The sequence below is a fragment of the Anneissia japonica genome, unplaced genomic scaffold, assembly GCF_011630105.1.
Source record: "Anneissia japonica isolate Jap-2015-1 unplaced genomic scaffold, ASM1163010v1 scaffold483_len1788099_cov177, whole genome shotgun sequence".
Lineage (NCBI taxonomy): Eukaryota > Metazoa > Echinodermata > Crinoidea > Comatulida > Comatulidae > Anneissia > Anneissia japonica.
In genome coordinates this window covers 1420741-1439187 of record NW_022682587.1, presented here as the reverse complement: position 1 = coordinate 1439187, position 18447 = coordinate 1420741, and the positions used below count along the sequence as shown (strand labels likewise).

Sequence of the window (18447 nt, the reverse complement as noted above, 5' to 3'; positions counted from 1 at the left end):
TAGAACTTTCAATAAAGTTTTAAACATAATAAATCTACGCTCCGTTCTCATAATAAAACCGAGATTTCCTGACCTTGAATTAAAATATAAAAATACAGGTATTGGCCTACGAAAATAGTTCAATATTTCTGGAGATAAAACTTAGGTAACAAAAAAATAAAATTTTAAAAATTTCGTAAGAAAAAATTAATAAGTATGCCTGAACAACAATATGTATAAAGACATTTAAATCGAACACAGGCTATTATATGCACATTTTTTTAGGCGTACTTGTTAACAATTCCAACGTAACACTATAGAGTTACTCATGGTGTATCGTATCACTATGCACAAAACTACGCAACACATGCACACCTACGTGAAATTACACTGGTGTATACTGCATATGATAACATAGGGTATAATATCAATATTTATATAAAACAATTATAATTAAAAATAATAATAATATATATAATAATAATAATAATAATAATAATAATAATAATAATAGTAATAATAGTAGTAGTAATAATAATAATAATAATTATAATTATAATAATAATAGTAATAATAATAATAATAATAATAATAATAATAATAATAATAATAATAATAATAATAATAATAATAATAGTAATTTAAGGTTATTATTTTACTGATAATGACAATGTTAACGATGACTGGGATGACGACAATGGCGATGTTGGTGATGGTGGTGGTAGTTGTTGTGGTGATGATACTTAGTATCACTTTAGCCAAATCAGTATCATAAAGTAAAAGTTGCGTATTTATATAAAGTTCTGTCTCTATATTCTTAAGTGCCTTTTCTTAAATAATACATGCCATGTAATTTAATAAGAAATTCAGCATAATGCTAGAAAATATTTCATCTGCGTAGGCCTAGGTTTACATCTGCAGTGCCCTCTTTCAACATTTCAAAATCTGGCTTCAGGCCCGTAAGGCATGGTTCAGTTAATATCTGAACAAATCAGTCTTTCAAATCAGAATTTGTCATTCATTGCATTATGTCATTCTTTTATTTTCTTTCTCAAATGATTTGTACTTTGGTGCTCGACAGGGTCGTACGCTGGAGCTGTAGTCGGTATGCCGTTAGCGGGCGTCCTTGTAGAATATGCCGGATGGCCTAGTCCTTTCTATTTTTTCGGTAATGTATGTTTTTTTTTGTTTTTTTTCAAAATAATAATATGTTATCAGCATCATTGCCATAATATCACTATCATAATCATTATTAACACCACTTCATTTTTATTATTTTCATCTGATCATCACCATCACCAACATCAATCATCGATTGCATCATCACTAGATAGCAGTAGCAAAATTTTCAACCGTTCCTTCATTTTCATTCTCATTTTCTCATCTCTATCATTGTCATCAACATCATCATCATCAACATCATCATATGATTTATTTATTTATTTACTTACTTAATTCAGCAGTTGACTGGTAGGTTGACTAATAATTAAATATCGTTATCACTCATTACGATGATCACCATAATTTTTTGATCATCATAATCATTATCATCTTCATCCTCATCATTATCATTAGCAAGAGCACCTGCAGCGTCAGCAGCAGCGAAATCATAACCAGTTATATCGTCATCATTTGCATCATCGTCATTACCATCATCTCCATAATCACTGTCAAAATCAAAGTCATCATGATTGATTGATTGACATACTGTTTGATAGATTGATTTATCACACCTTCCACTGGCCCTTAACCTAGCAACAATGGTGGAAAAGCCATGCATACACAAATATTACTTATATCATGTGTTACCAGAAAAATAATCCTAGCTTACATCACTTAAGTGGCGTCAGATAAGAAGACGTTATAGATAGAATCGACGTTTATACAGTAATTAGTCCAAACTCAAAAAGCCAAATATTGTATTGTGTTATCTAATCGAGTCTATTAAAAGGCTGTTAAGGTTTCAGCATCAAAAATATCCATATTATTTATTTTCAGGAGGGTCCATCATTTTTCTAGTAACTTTTTTTTTTTTTTACCTGTATGTGCATATAATATATTTATGATCTTTTACTTAAATTGATAATTAAACCTGTTAAGGTAAATAACGAATTCGCCATTAAATTCTCCAATACTTCTAAGATGTGTATGCAATTGGACCCCACTCAGAAAAAAAAAACAATCTTCTTAATGAAAAACATACTCTCCAGAGAAAATAATTTGCGTCAGTAAAGCTGTGAGCCTAAAGTCTGACTACACACTGGTAATATGTGATTTGATCTGAATTTCATGATTTTGGAATTTAATTTATTTAAGTAAACGAAGTAAAATAGAGTTAAGGATTTAAAAAATCTCTTTCGGCTTCGGCGGAGACATAGATTGTCATAAAAAGTCAACATGATTAAATCATCGTGCCTTTTTTAATCAGCTACCATGATATAACAAGTTCTATTATTATTATTATTATTATTATTAATATTATTATTATTATTATTATTATTATTATTATTATTATTATTATTATTATTATTACTACTACTATTAGGTTCTATTGTTATTTTAATTTGTAACCAATACCATTTCCTTATACTTGCTTTACCTTGTATTTTTCGTCAGTTGTCCTCACACTGATGAAGAACACATTAGTGTTTGAAATATTTGTGATTTAATAAATTATATTGCCTCTAGTACTGTCTCTTATAGAGTGCTCAAACTACATATAGTAGTGGGCCAGCTAAATGCAAAACAGCAATGGTACTATCTCAATAGAGTGCTCAACAAAACAAATGTTAAGGAGCTATAATAAGTTCAATCAATCCGCATACAACGTTGTTTTGTCCTTTGACTCATCAGGACCTTAGCTATGAAACAAGCAGTATGTAAAAAGGCAGCTTAAAAGCGTTCGTAATACCATGCCAAGAGTGCTCAAACAAATTGGGCCAGCTAAATGCAAAACAGCAATGGTACTATCTCAATAGAGTGCTCAACAAAACAAATGTTAAGGAGCTATAATAAGTTAAACCAATCTGCATTCGAATTATCAGTGCAGCTCAGATAAATTTGAGATTGAACCTTAGCTATGCAAGCAAGCTTGTAACAAGGCAGATTAAAAGCGCTCGTAATATTATATATATAATTGTATATATAAGGTCCTGGCTTCGATTCCCGGTGGAGGCTGAGATTCATTTTTCATTTTTTTTAAAATCCAATTCCTTTATTAACACATTTATTAATTGCATTATGTGGCCTGATGTTTATAGGTTTATCCGCTAAAATCTAATGAATTTACATCATGGATTACCTGGCAAAGTAGCACGTATTATCCAATCCTGTTATTACCTGCAACACTATGATAGTAATTTAAGTTTAGCTTTTAACCGACGAGAGGTACAATGCTTCACAGCAGTTTACTAACCTTCCAGTAATTTAATATTTTTGTTGTATATTTTCAGGTGCAATGGGTATTATATGGTCGATTTTTTTCATCATTATTAGTCATGAAAGTCCATCAGCTCATCCAACCATTTCCATAGAGGAAAAGAATTACATTCTAGATAGCATAGGTGAAAAAACCACAACTACAAAGGTTTGTTTACTAATAATATTAATTTGTATCATTGTTGTTTTTATAAAGAATAAATTATTACTATTATTTTGACTACGATCAGAACTACCATTACCACTATTACCACTCGGCCTAGCCAAATGATGCTGAACGATCGGCTCGAGTTGGCTCAGTTGTGGCCGAAAAATATATCAATAAGATTCTAAAAATCCGATCAGCACCAAATTTAATGCAGACAGAGATACATGTAACATGTCAATGTGTGAAAATTTGAAGTAAGTTGGTCCACTAGTTTTTTTTTGGGTTTTTGTTTTTTGCGTTATTCGCCAGGAAGGACACACATACTGACAGACAAACACACTCCCACAACACACACAGAAGTGAGCTATAACAAAACTTTCACCTTTTCGAAAGAGAGGTGATCCTCTTTGCGAGGGGAGTAAACTCTCCTTCGGAGAGGCGAGGGTAAAATTGTATTACTGATTAGGTAATAGGAGATCTCAAAACCAGTCAATATGTCAATTCTCCGATGTCACTTCTGTCCTTGGATAAGAAATGTTAATTTACCCCGTCTTTCGCATGTGACGCAAAGCCAATTCCGTTTTGTAAAATAATAATAGGCCTAATAATATTGCCAAAATTTATATAGCGACAATTCACAGGCGCTGGGCGTTATTATCACTCGTTTCTGAATATTATACAACAGCAAACCAGCACATACTGAAACTTAGTAGAAGATTGTCTCCAAGTGTAATGATTACTTCCTGCATGCATGAATTGTACATATCTGCCAGTTGCATTGCACATGTCACTAAATTGTCTTTAAACAAAGAAAGGGAATAATTCGCTCTAGTCCTTGAGTTGAAATAAATGAAATGAAAGTCGTACAAATGTAGTATCTACATTATGGTAGGTATTATGCCTCAATAACTAAACATACACTTTAAGTAATGTAACTTTACTATATTTAATGCATAAATACATGTTTGATTCGATACTATAATAATGTTTTTGGACTATGGAAGACAATAAAAAATAAATAAAATATTGATAATGAAAATGTAAATTAACCCACAGTCTAGGGAATTATTATTGAGCTTCTCAGAAATAGCAAATATTGCTGTAGTCCATTTAGCAATTCTGATTGGAAAGATGAAATGCAATACATTACGGTAAGCTAGACAAAAATGACTGTGGTACATTAAGATATTTCGTATACATCTATCTTCAACATAAGGAAATCAGTATTTTATATGATACATCAATACAGTCTATAATATCAACCGATAGCGTTTAGATTATATATAAAACACAACCATCTCATGAGAATGATTATGTCAGTTGAATTTATACCGGCTTGGTATTTGTCTTATAATTATTCCCATATCATCTGTTTTTAGATGTTTTTTTATCGACATTGAAGATACGATGAGTTTCTAGTCGACGCAAAAGATACCGTTTACAAACTACACACATTAACTTTAAATTTACAGAATGTACAAAACTCTCTAAAGTTTAGTGCTTTAATATATATATATATATATATATATATATATATATATAATTATTATAAAATCAATGACTACATGCGTTTCAGATAAACTTCATAATGTCCTCTTGTAATGCTGCACGTCCTATCAAAACGTTGGTTCCTATTTAGCACAATATCATATTTAAGATACAGGCCTCGCTCTAATTAAAGACACCTATAATTAAAGACAATCTCAAATTAAAATCACTTGACGTTTTTAGCAGCCCTGAATGATAATTATTGTTCTAACCAGTTTCAAAGTGATTTTTAGTTAGAGGGAAATCTGCTCTTATTCTTACACAAAACACTCAACTAATCATCGCATATATTACTTCTATCTTCGCAGAATGTTTTTTTTTTCTTTAATAAAAAGCAGTATCCCAAATGGCGCCCTGTACATTATACTTTGGGATCTATAAACCAGCTCTTCAGTTTTTTGTTTTTTGTTTTGTTCGTACCATGGTGTCGTCTGAAATTTTACAGAGAACTATATTTTCGTGTTGCTGTAGTAAAATTATCGAAGGTTCCGGGTGTCCGTGAATCTGTTTTTGAACACCTTTAGACTCGCAGCAGTTTGATACCTTGTTGATTTACTGTAATTTACGCAGCGAATTCCCGGTGTATATGGCAAAACTCGCACTAAATCAATTTGAACAGGATTTTCAGTAATTTAGTGGTATGGCCCTAGCCTAAATTTTGAGAGGTTGGCAGGTTTGAATTCATTGGTAATTTTTCATATAACATTGGTTTACTATACTTAAAGGGTTATGCTTGATACGATAATAGTCATTTGCTTTTACTATTCGAGCACTGTTTCTATCATTTGACTATTAGGCCTATTCAAGCAATTACGATACCGTATTGACAAGACTCACTTGACCACGAATACATTGTTGTAACTTCAACAGCCATTAGACTTCAAATTCCTTTTAATACTCCTTACTTGTCTGATGTCACAAGTTGTGGATATCACATATATGGCATGTGATAAACGGAGATCCAGAAGATACACTTAATATATATATATAATTCCTATCATGTTAACTATGTACAAAACCATTATTTTACAAAACATCAGTTATGCTATTACAACATAGGGATCTGCATCTGCAAACTCTACCAGTTTAATTCTTCAGAGGATAAGCTGTAAAGCCCACTACCATTCGACTCCTCATTTTATTTCAACTCACAAACAGTTAATATTTTCCACATTTATTTAAAAGACGGCTATATTTATGGACAAATACCATACAAATTGACTGAATAAAATTTTGAATTAATTATTCCATACACATAAATCTGTACGTACACGATCACAATACCTAAACAAAAGAAATCTATCTGTTAAAAAATAAATAAAATAAAATGGGTCAAAAAAAATGTCATTGAACAAAACCTTGGAACAATCTTTCAAATTATCTGAAGAATACGGTAATTGTAGTTAAGTATTTTCACACATAACTTGCACATTAAGCTTATCGAAAATATGAAACAAATTTAAACTTATATTATGTTAACTGTGGTCATATTTATAAAAATTCACCTAGGAAAATAATACCCTTCCGTCCCCGAAACCTAGACTCAGAAATAACAGGATGGTGTCCGACGAGGGATAGTTTTACCTTTAGGAGGATGATTAAATTATTACTGGATTACTTAGCGAAGGTCCCGTCTTGTCGTTAAATGGACGAGGGTTTGTCATCATATTGATCTCGGTTATTTCCAATGCATCAAAAACTAAAGTTGATCTACGCTTGCGTGCAAGAGTGTGAAAATTTGGGTCTAATTGGATATGGATTACCCAAAAAAGGTTCAGTGGTCCAGGATGGTGATGGTGAAGGCGTCTGTATAGATAACATACGTTCCTGGGTTCGAATTCCGGTTAGGCCAACTCTTTTCACACTCGTTGGTTCCTCTTTTTTAACGTTAAGTAGTTATATATAATTATAGTATATATCAGAAACGGTTTAGAGTTTTTATCTTTATTGTACCATGAGTTACAATTCTATAGCAACTCTCCTTTGAAGATAATTCACTAAAATATCTTTAATAATATTGATTTATATATATATATATACATATATATATATATATATATATATATATATACACAAAAAAAGATTTCAAATGCATAATATGTTGTTTGAGGTTTATTCCAAACGTTTCGCCGGTTAGGGCTTTTTTGTTCATATCTAACCAAGGCATGGAATCAACATTGTATTCATATATATATTTATATATATATATATGTATATATTTTCAGTTCAGCTCAACTCCTTGGTCAAGTTTCTTTACATCAATGCCCGTATACGCTATTATTGTGGCAAATTTTGCAAGAAGCTGGACGTTTTATTTGTTTCTTACCGGTCAGCCATCTTACCTAGAGGAAGTATTTCATTACGAGATATCTAAGGTAAATGCCAATAAATTGATATAAATGTTAAAAGATGCATATCAAATTAGCGACAAACTTACGTCGTCAAATTAATAATAAAATAATCAATTGATTAAGAGAAAGACTGATTGAAAAAAAAATCGACTGAGGATAAGACAGACTAGCGTCTGTCTTGGAGGTTACTTGTCTGACCCTATAAGATTTGTGTCTCGCTAAAGACCTGATGTTGATTGATTTATGATGACTGTCTAGTTTCAAAGAGAATATTATTTGAAGTTGTACAGTACTTTGTATGGAATGTTCTTTACCATTAATATTATTAGAATTCTGCAAGATTTATTAAATCTAATAATATTTATCAGATTTGATAAAGTAACAGTGTTAACCACAAAAGGTATTATATCAATCAGGGATAATCTGAAGTTGACATTTATCTACACACACACACACACACACACACACATATGTATATACATATATATGTATATATATATATATATATATATATGTATATACACATATATATATATATATGTATATAAATATATATACACATACACATAATTTTTTATAATTACTTTAATGGTGCTTCGGTGGCAGTTGAATTTTATTCTTTAGAACACATACGTATATTTAAAATACCACAGAACATTCAACACTCATTGTTTCGTTTAATGTTTTATTTCATTATAAACTCGGTAACATAGGTCGGTATGCTAGCAGCTTTGCCTCACCTTGTCATGGCTATTATTGTTCCTCTCGGCGGACAGTTGGCTGATTTCCTTCGCCGTCGACAACTAATGACAACAACCACAGTTAGGAAACTGTTTAACTGTGGTGGTAAGCATCTATTCATATAATTTATTCACAAGGATAATTATATTATTTTATTTGAAACTAGAATTTAGTTGTTACATCATCTAAATGCACTATTATTTCCAGTATATTTTCAGTTGCATTGGAGGCAATTTTAAAAAATAAAAAGAAAAAAAAATCACGAAATAGGTTATAATATGAATATGTTTTAAAAATTGCACATATCTTTGTTTATTATATAGATTAAGAATATCAATAATGCTATGTCCAATAAGACTAAAAGGTATGAACTAGTTGAAAATAATCAATTAGATACACTAATACATAAAACATCGAATTTATGATATCTTCTATTCATCCTTGTCATACTTAGGATTTGGCGGTGAGGCTCTGTTTTTACTTATTACTGCATATGCACGAGGCGCTAAGATGGCTATTATTTGCATGACCATAGCGGTTGGGTCCAGTGGCTTCGCTATCTCAGGTGAGACTAGCATAGTTGTAATAGACAGCTATCGGTTGATTTCCCGTCGATTTATGATCAGGCGGTACTCGGGAGGGACAACTTGATTTCCTGTTCCACAACAAGATCCATTCGTATACAGCTGTAGTAGAAACCTTTTCGAAGAAAGCCTACCTAAAGTGGCCTAGATTGGCATGAGATCAGTAAACTCTGGCTTTGAACATAGGAAGATTGATTTAGCCTATGTAGAGTACGGTGTATTACGAGAAATCCATGCTAGGTTCTCATAGACCCTATTCTAACCTATGCCTAGACTGGGTATATCAATAATTATTAGTATATCATCAATAATAAATGTAATATAATAATAAAACCGGAAGAAAGAAGAATAGGGAAGAAAATTGGAGCGGCTGAAATATATATCGAAAATTTAAAATAATAATCATTTTGATATTATTGCATTACGTTTTTGTAAAAAAAAAATTGTAGGCACTAATGATGAGAGGTCAATGTGCCGGCAGCCTACACATTTCATAAAGTCGACAGTTACTGGTTAAGGCAATCCAACACTTCGGAGATAATTAATAATATTAAACAAATGCTTTCCTTATTATTATTTTCTAAATTGTAGTTCATGTATGTTGAGAATTACGTGAATTGTGATATAGACTGTATAATGGCATTTTTTTAACGCAAAAATATTATATCTTAATTATTAAATATGAATAAATAACACTTCATTAATGACATTATATATTATACAGATAAGTTGAATTAGAAGCAGTAGATATTTAAATATTATTTAGCTTTATTCAAATTTTTATCACATATCGATATCTCGACATTTATCTACGAGGGCTGATCTGCAGAACCGACTATAACATTTAGTTTAGAGATGGGAATAGTTAAATTATTGTTCCATGCTGTGCATTTCTAAATTATTTATGAATATTTCTAATTAATTATGCAAGATGTGCGTCATTAGAAGATTTTGAATGGAAAATATAATAACTGATGTGGAGAGGGTAGAGGCCAAACTTACTACTACAGATGCAATGAAATGGAAAGTGCTAAATATTTCAAGGACAGATATAGAGGAATATTATATTTACTTAATCTTCTACGAGAAGAAAATTTGAAGCAAAAGCCATCAAACCTTGTCCTTGGAGAATATAGTTTCACTAGGTTTCGTGCAAAAGTATAAGATGTCTGCATATAATATTGGATGTATATCGTATTTCAAACCGTTTGGAATTTAATATGATCTATTTTATGTTTGTCTTATCACAGGTTTCAATGTCAACCACTTGGATATAGCTCCGCGCTATGCTAGTATTCTGATGGGAATCACCAACTCGGCAGGTACACTTGCAGGAATACTCTGCCCACTTATAACTACCAATATCACAGCCGATAAGGTATGCCAAGATAGCATTATGATATACTTCGTAATAAACCTCGTTTAAATTGACAAAATATTAACCCACTTTAGGCTCTATATGTGTTATTGAATTTCTGCTTTCGTATTTATTTCCGTTTGTTAATCTCTTCTCGATATGATTCTACAAAATTATTAACAATGCACTTGTTTTGGTTTTTTTTTTTTTTTTTTTTTTTTTTGAGAAAATATTTTCTTGTCCATTATTAATACGTAGAACCCCATTACTAAAAGATGTAGGTGATCTTCGGCAGTTCATAAACTTGAATGTCCGTTTAAATGGTGCCCTATATTGTTAATTATTGTATGAAATAAAAACTACACAAGGATATTATCGAAATCCACATCTTCTCGAAATTGATATGCTTACTTAAAATCTACTTTGCTATGTATACATTGATCTTTCATAAAAAATGTGTATAAGAGACAGGTTTTTTGAATATGCTTGTTCTTTGCAGACACCCGAGGAATGGGAGAAAGTGTTTCTAATTGCCGCCATCATACACTTTGTTGGCGTTTTATTTTATGGCGTGTTTGCATCTGGAGAGAAACAATCCTGGGCAGACTACCCTAAGGTTGCTGACTTCTCGTCAATAAATGGATCAGATGTGACCAAAGGCTACGGTGCTTTAACTGATATCAGTACCACCACATTCGGGACGTCTATACACAACTCAAATTATGGTGCAGGAACACCAAACGGTGTTTATCCTACAACAAAAGAAGAACCTGTCCAGCCTACAACTAATAATATAGAAGAACACCTTGTGGAATCGTCAGAATCTGATTAAGCCCGATTGAATACGAGAAACATCCGAGCCCGAAATATATTTGTAAACACATTCATGAATTTCATTTTTTCATTTATCCTGATGTATTCGATAAGAAGTCGTTTAGAGTTGGTACTACATTAGTGAGCTTAAAAGGTTCAAAAATGTTATTTCATTAATATTTACAGCGTGTGTATTCAAATATTAACTACACAAGAACACAAATGCAATTAAATCCATATGTGGTAGTCCAGTGCAAGAAGTGGCTCCAGTAGGGAGGGAGCTGTCTCACAATTTGTCGGGAAAATTGAAATATATGTATTTTTTACATATTAGTAGATTCTAAACGATTAAATAAGCCTGTCAAACCGCTAAATGTTCAAGTTTTTGGGGGCTCCGCTCCCTGGACCACTGTCGCAACATTCTAAGCGACCCCAGCCACGCCTACATACGCTCTCGTCAGGGACACCTCACCCCTCCCCCCTTTGGAACATCGGAACCTAACGTCGGGAAAATCTTGTTGTCACCCTTGCTCATTGAATTGCATATACCATCTATATCAAAGGATTCGTGCGAATAAATGAGTTACATATTTATTTATGCAAATTTCAAGATATTGAGCTGAGATAATGTTTAAAACTACCTACAAGCGTTAAAAAGCCTGCAATCATTTTATAGACTTACACATACTTGCAATTCAGAATCGCAAATGCAATGACCAAATTAATTAAAATCATTTACGCAAAACAGGCAGGCATAATTTGCAACTGAAGAACACAATAGACGAAGAATTTCGAAATATATCCAGCTAAGCAGTAACCTTTATCCTTGTCTCATCTTATGAAATGAAATTATATGGTGCTCAAGTGTAGTCGGTCTACACAGATGAAAGTTAACGTTGAGTGTCTTCGTAATTTTTATTTCAACTTTATTTAAAAAAAAAAAAACAATAACCATATTTTAATTATGGAGAATATTAGATTTGTAGTAGATAGAATTTTTTTTGTATCTAGTTTTAAAACTGCATTTTTAAAAATTTGGATTTGCACTGATTAAACAAGAGCTAAATCTAAATTGAAGTACTTTAAACTTAATCTGACTATTAGTATATCATGCCCTGATAGGATTGATATTATTTTTAAGTTAAATAGATTACTGTAACCCAATATTTTGGGGGTTTTTGTGCTTTTTTGTTTTTTTGTTTTGCTAATAACAATAGATTAAACAAAATCAAAGAGTGGTTTAAGCGTCACATGATATACATTGGTATTTTTCGTGTTAAAATGTTTTTTTGCTTTGGGTAAGTGTATACCGGTACTTTCTTTTTATTAAGATATTTTTTACCTCTCTAAAAATTAACTTATTAAATCAGTAAATAAAATAACAGCTGCACTTTGCCGTTATTATTAATATGATTATAAATGTCACATCATCGATACTTTACACGCGGCAGTACGATATTAACATATAAAACAAATAGGGCCTATACTTTGTTATAAAAGTTTAAGTTTACCTCAAAACCAATTAAATTATTGTCAGGGATAATTTTTTTTATCGAAAACTTCGTCTCCCATAGGATGGTAAATTAGTAGCTAGCATTACCAGTAAGTAATGCAGAAAAACGTATTTGCATATAATTAGCATAACATTAGAAATATATTTTGGGAAAAGCTTCATTGTAACATGTTCTTCTATTCCCGTAGGTTGAATTAGGCTTATTATCGCTATTATTTAAAGTTACCAGTTGTCCGTCTATGACAAAAAATATGAAATATGAACAGCAAATACTCATGTGATGTACATTATTAAAGCACATGTGATATGATATGTATCAGTTTTTTAACGTAAATATATAAAACAAAAATAGATTTATGCATCCGTAATGGCATTTTTAAGAAGAGTTCTCCTCTCAAATTCCCCGTAGCCATTAAATTATTATTTTATTAATTTCATAAATAATTCAGGAGATATAATATTACATGGATTATATAAAATATAATCATTTTGCACCCTTCCTCTGTTTTAGTAAGGTATAATTGTAAGGGTCGTGTGCAGTGGCAGATTTGTAGGCAAAACGTTATTGCAAAATTTCTGATTTCACGTATTATATGGTTAATAATCAATGAACATGACCAAAAACTTTAATAACGAAAGGTACCGTAATTGATACAATTTTATTTTAGTTATGTAGGTCGGGAATTATGCATTATGGGCAGATTTTTAATTAAGTGTATCATTAGATTGGTACGCACTCTAAATGCAATGTACTGATGCACATGGAACTTAGGAAAAAGCCAACGTACAAGTTGAACTTCTACGTGTATGAACAGCAATTACGTTATGTATAGAAAATAATACAATATTTAAACTATACAAAAAGAACAAAGAATATTTATTATATAATTATAGTATAACATGTACAAAAGCATATAATTGTTAGACATGAGTTGATGATTTAATTAGTGTTTGAGGTTTAAAACAAACGAAGTTTTATAAATCACAACGTACAGGCAAACGTGACACTACAACACTGCAGACTTGACTCCGCCAATTATCAAACAACTGTTTCCTACTTTGTGATGAGCAGGACATAATAACCGACCGATTCTGCGTGCCATGAAACGTAGGAGAGTCAAAGCTAATTTACATACGACTCTTACGTCGTACGTTGTGATTTTTAAAACTCCTTAATATAAGAAGTTGTGAGACTGTATTTCTATCTGTAGATGTATGTTAGATGTAAGAGCAATAAAGAAAAAGCACTGTAAATAATCACATGTTATTGGTGTTCTTGACATTTACTGGAGTTTATCAAAAAAGTGATGATTCATTTATTTATTCTCGTTGATTATTCATTATGCGGCCCGATATACCAATAGTTCGTATAGTAAAACCCGTTAAAGTGACAGGTAGAAATATACAAAGACTTGCCAAATGTTTTTACTGATACTGCTGCAATTAGGCTACTACTACAGTACTAACACTGCTGCTCATTAACACTGTCGTTGTTGTTCTTGTCGTTGTTGATGCTGCTGATGCTGCTGCTCTTATGAGAAAGTCACGGCCCCCATTATCTTTAGGCTTAAAATCTTTCAGGGACAATTGGTCAATATATATCTATACTGACGGCATTATACTTAAAAAGAAGTCACCGCCGTTATTAAGATGTATCGAATGGATTGGATTTATTCGGTGTAATTACCAAGGATAGCTGACGAAAGTCTAGAAGAAAACTTCTTCTAGTGGGGTCCTTCTGGTAGTGATTGGACTGTATACACGGAGACAATCCCCTACTCTTTTCCAAACAGTATCCTGCGTTCTTTAACGTGCACCTGAGCCATGAATGCACATGGTATACATACGGCTTAAACGTCTCATCTGAAAGACGTGCGCTATTGTAACTTGTATTTCAGCCCTCCAGCCGAAACACAAGGAGAGGCAGAGACGGGAATTTAACCGGGGACCTCTACGGTTAAGCGCACATACATGTGGCTACCACCAGATTAGCCGACTGAGCTAAGCTGCTCTCTATGCTCAGAAAACAACTGTATGTAATGTAATGTAGTTGAATTCATATACCGAAGTCTCAAAGTACTCGAGAAGCGGACTAGCTCTCATACAGATAAGTTTTACTTCTCCCCTAGGGCCTCTACTTACCTACCCGTTAAACCGGTATTGTACCGGCTACTCGCGTTTGTCCTGGGACTGAATGCCCGTCCAATACACAAGGGTAAGACCATACTCCAGTGGCAGATTTAGAGGGGGCGTAAAAAATAATTTTTGTAGATTGCTTATCAGAAGTTACCAAGCTAAATAGTAAAAATCAATCAATAACATCTAATTAATAAATCTGGTGCTAGAGGTTTGAGGGAGATTACCCCATTGTAGATACCAAGGGTTCTTCCCTGAGACTCACTCAGTTCTCACATTCACGCCCCCTATTTCTTGCGGTTCTAGATCCGTCCCTGATACCTGTCTCGAAAGATGTACACTGATTTCTTTTACGTGCACAAAAGCCAAATTGTATACACATGGGTCTAAGTTTTATAGTCCTTATCCAAGAAGATTTGTTGTTGTTCGTGCAATGTTTAAAAACAACTCCATAAACAAATGATGAAAAAAGCTGAAAATGTGAAAAATGTGTATAAATAATGAATTGTGCAGAGTCATGCAGTATAACGGGAATATTCCTTCTAGAGTGGGGATGGTGTTGCACATTGTGCATGATTTCCTATGGTTCAAATGAACAAATCTCCATTGAATTGGCACTCTACAAATTTATAGGATTTAGTTATTGAATTTTTAAAAAGTGATTCATTAAAACACAAACCTAAAACAAAGTCAAAATAAACTGACAAATTGAGAGACACTAGCAATTTTCTCATTAAATAATTATGAAATATAAAATATGACATAAAATAAAAGTCTTTCCATATGGATCCAACACACTTTTTTGCCGACCCTCTTAAAATCGCCCAGTGAAATTCTTTGGCTCCGCAGCAGCATTAACAGCCCCCATGATGCCCCTAAAGTTTCATTGTGGGCAAATGAATATTAGCTCTAGACTACATTTTGTGCCTATGTATTGATGGTGTCACTGAGTTTACAGGAAATCGGCTGATTGATTCTAACTGGCACCCATTGTGAATTAAAATCAGGGTCACCTTGACCATTTTTCTTGGACCAAGGTTTCTCTGCTGATTTAGCATCGTTAGGGTATAAATAAAAGATTGAGCGGGGGAACCTCCAGAAAAAGGGCGGAACATATCTTTTGGCGGCCATTTTCAAATTGTCCGCCAAAATTCAGATATTGGCTCATAACTCTACTTATATCAAATGAAAAAGAGCAAATCTGTTTATTACGGTCACTGAAGCCATTGAGACAGGTTTCAAAAACCTAAAATGGCAGCCATATTGAAATTCAAGATGGCCGCCTTTTGAATATTTATAATTCTACATCTCCTCTATGGATAATGGTAAATTTGGATCTAATCATATGTTTTTGGGCTCTCTGAATACAATAAACATAGTTTCAAATAGTTAGGATGACAGCCATTTTGAAATTCAAGATGGCCACCATAAAAATCCTCAAAAATTTAATATTTTGTAATTTCACTTCTCTTTGATGAAAAATGCTAAATTTGGTGTTTAAACATATCTTATTGGGCTCTCTGACTCATTAACATGAGTTATCCCATTTAAAGATATAACTTCAGGAAGAGAATAACATTTTGTGTTAATTATATGGGATCTTTAATTTAAAAAGGATGTCGGGGGTACTAGTCCCCTGCCAGGGTTATAATTCCCCTGTCGGAGGTACCACTCCATGTCGGGGAAGAGCTGGAGCACCACTCTAACCCATACGATCGCAATAGCATTCAACTCCTCGCACATACGGTAGCACTGCTCGCACTAAACAGTTTTTAATCCTAAAATGATGACAGCTTTGTAGGCCTTACATAAGGCATGCTTTAATTGTACTTTCTGCGCTCGAGATGTGATTTTTCCCCGCGATGTCCCGCGACGACCTTGCTGGCAATTCCCAGGAATTCAGGAGGATCCAGAGGTCCCCGACGGGGCGTCCTGTGCCCACCTGGACCCCCGCTAGCGCCGCCCTTGCCTTAGACCAGTTTATGAACCAGTCAGTTACAAACAGTGGAAAAGTGACATTTAGACCCTACAAACAAAACATAAAACCACAGACAGAAATCTCATCCAGAATTTTAGGTATGTCTTTAATTAAGCTGTCAAACAATGAATATTTGCATACAAAGTGTATTGGCAATCCCCGACGTAGGGGATATACTGTAGCCCCAGCTCCCCCCCCCCTCTGGCGCCACCCCTGCCATTTACAATATAAACTCACTGTCTTCATTTCACCAAAACTTTAATTATGGGAATCCAAAAAATAAATAGTAAACAATCTTTTAAAATTGTGTTTACTGTATGTTTTTGTTTAAAATTTATAAATAAATAATATACTTTAGAGCTTTCAGCAAAAAGTTGAAGATCAATTGAAGAAACGCAATGCTAGTAGCAGCATTTCGAATGAGCACTATACGTGTAACTACACTATACAAGTATTTCAGGCTCTTGATTGGAAAAAGTAGATACTAAAAAACACAACCAATCCTAGACTATTCAGACTAAGGCTCGGTCGGGTCTGCGCAACAAAAACATTTAAAATCTCACACTGAATGCAAATCCGATATTGCGCCAAAAGAGAAAGTTGTCTCGACAGGGTAATAATTATATCGACAAACCTCTGCTAGAAAAACAAGATATGTACAGATTCTGAGACTTAATAATAAAAAACAACTAATGGTCCGATGACACAACTCGGTGTCGGGAAGGCTCCGCTGCACTGGATTTTTTACAATCTCTAAAAAACTTTGGATTGATTAGACTATTAGTCAGTTGCGTATCAAGGAATGCGGAGGCCAGGAATGGTGGGTGGGGGGATCCAGTGAGGGGATTTCACAGATAGAGGGTCCACCCACCTCAGCCTCACCATGCATTTGATTATAATTTAATTTATTTATTTATTGTCCAATTTTGTTTATAAGTTTGAGGAGGGCAGAGGGGCGGCCATGTCCCCCTCCCTCAACCTTGAATCCCCCACTGAGTTCAATATAATCTTAAGCTTCATCAGACATGCTGATCTGCAATTAAAAAAAAAAAAAAACACAACATACTATTAACCACAATTCAGAATTGTTCCAACATATTCGTCCAGAGGAGAGTAGAACGCCAAATTGAACTGGTAATTATGGCATTACAATAGCACCAGACATCCATTAGGTCTACTTTCCAATGAACAGTACAACTTACCAGTTAACCAGTAACCAGTTTTCATTTCTCACCGACCTTGTCAAATATATTCAAGAGCGTCCACAAGTTCGGAAATACTTGATTTGATATTTGCAGATTCCCGATCAACATTTTTGTAATTGTTTAATAATATGAAAACTGATTAAAATGGTAGGATCTCCAATTGTTAGTGGTATTCCAAATCATGTAAAGCCGGAGCCACTTTGTTCGCTTTTTTCAAACACCTCTGTGTTCCTTATGGATATGGTTTGAACTATTGTAGCCAAATCAGAGGAAGTCTGAAGCTCCCGCTACCAAACCTCCGAGAAATTTTCGCTCCCTGAAGGTATCAGGCTGCTCATTGACGACTTATTCAATATCTGCATTTATTGATAACATGTACTTTGTAATGTTATTTATCTGCATATCTTGTGTGTATGATACTTTGATGTTTAAGTTTTCAAGTAAAACTTGTTTCTATTCCATTTTAATTATTTGAATTTATAATGTGTAAGCATAATGGACAGCGATTAATTTTTATTTTGTTTGTAAATAAATGTTATTTTAAAATGACATTAAACTTGATGGATTCAAAGTGTCTAATACATTGTTTCAGCCTTAAGATGACTTAGTATTGACAGACAGACTATGTTGTCACATGTTTATTTATGACACTCTAA

General features: G+C 33.2%; 1 protein-coding gene across 3 annotated transcripts in view; it reads left to right on the top strand.

Moving 5' to 3' along the window:
- The window catches only part of LOC117104170 (vesicular glutamate transporter 3-like), a 71959-nt gene extending 58229 nt beyond the window's left edge, over positions 1 to 13730 (top strand). For all 3 annotated transcript variants that reach the window (XM_033244904.1, XM_033244973.1, XM_033245058.1), the window contains exons 6-12: positions 1061 to 1147; positions 3432 to 3565; positions 7339 to 7488; positions 8178 to 8310; positions 8660 to 8770; positions 10040 to 10167; positions 10646 to 13730. In XM_033244904.1, coding sequence (XP_033100795.1) covers positions 1061 to 1147; positions 3432 to 3565; positions 7339 to 7488; positions 8178 to 8310; positions 8660 to 8770; positions 10040 to 10167; positions 10646 to 10978 — 1076 coding nt within the window. In that variant the 3' untranslated portion in view covers positions 10979 to 13730. The remainder of the gene's footprint in view (positions 1 to 1060; positions 1148 to 3431; positions 3566 to 7338; positions 7489 to 8177; positions 8311 to 8659; positions 8771 to 10039; positions 10168 to 10645) is intronic.
- The last annotated feature ends 4717 nt before the right edge of the window (positions 13731 to 18447 follow it).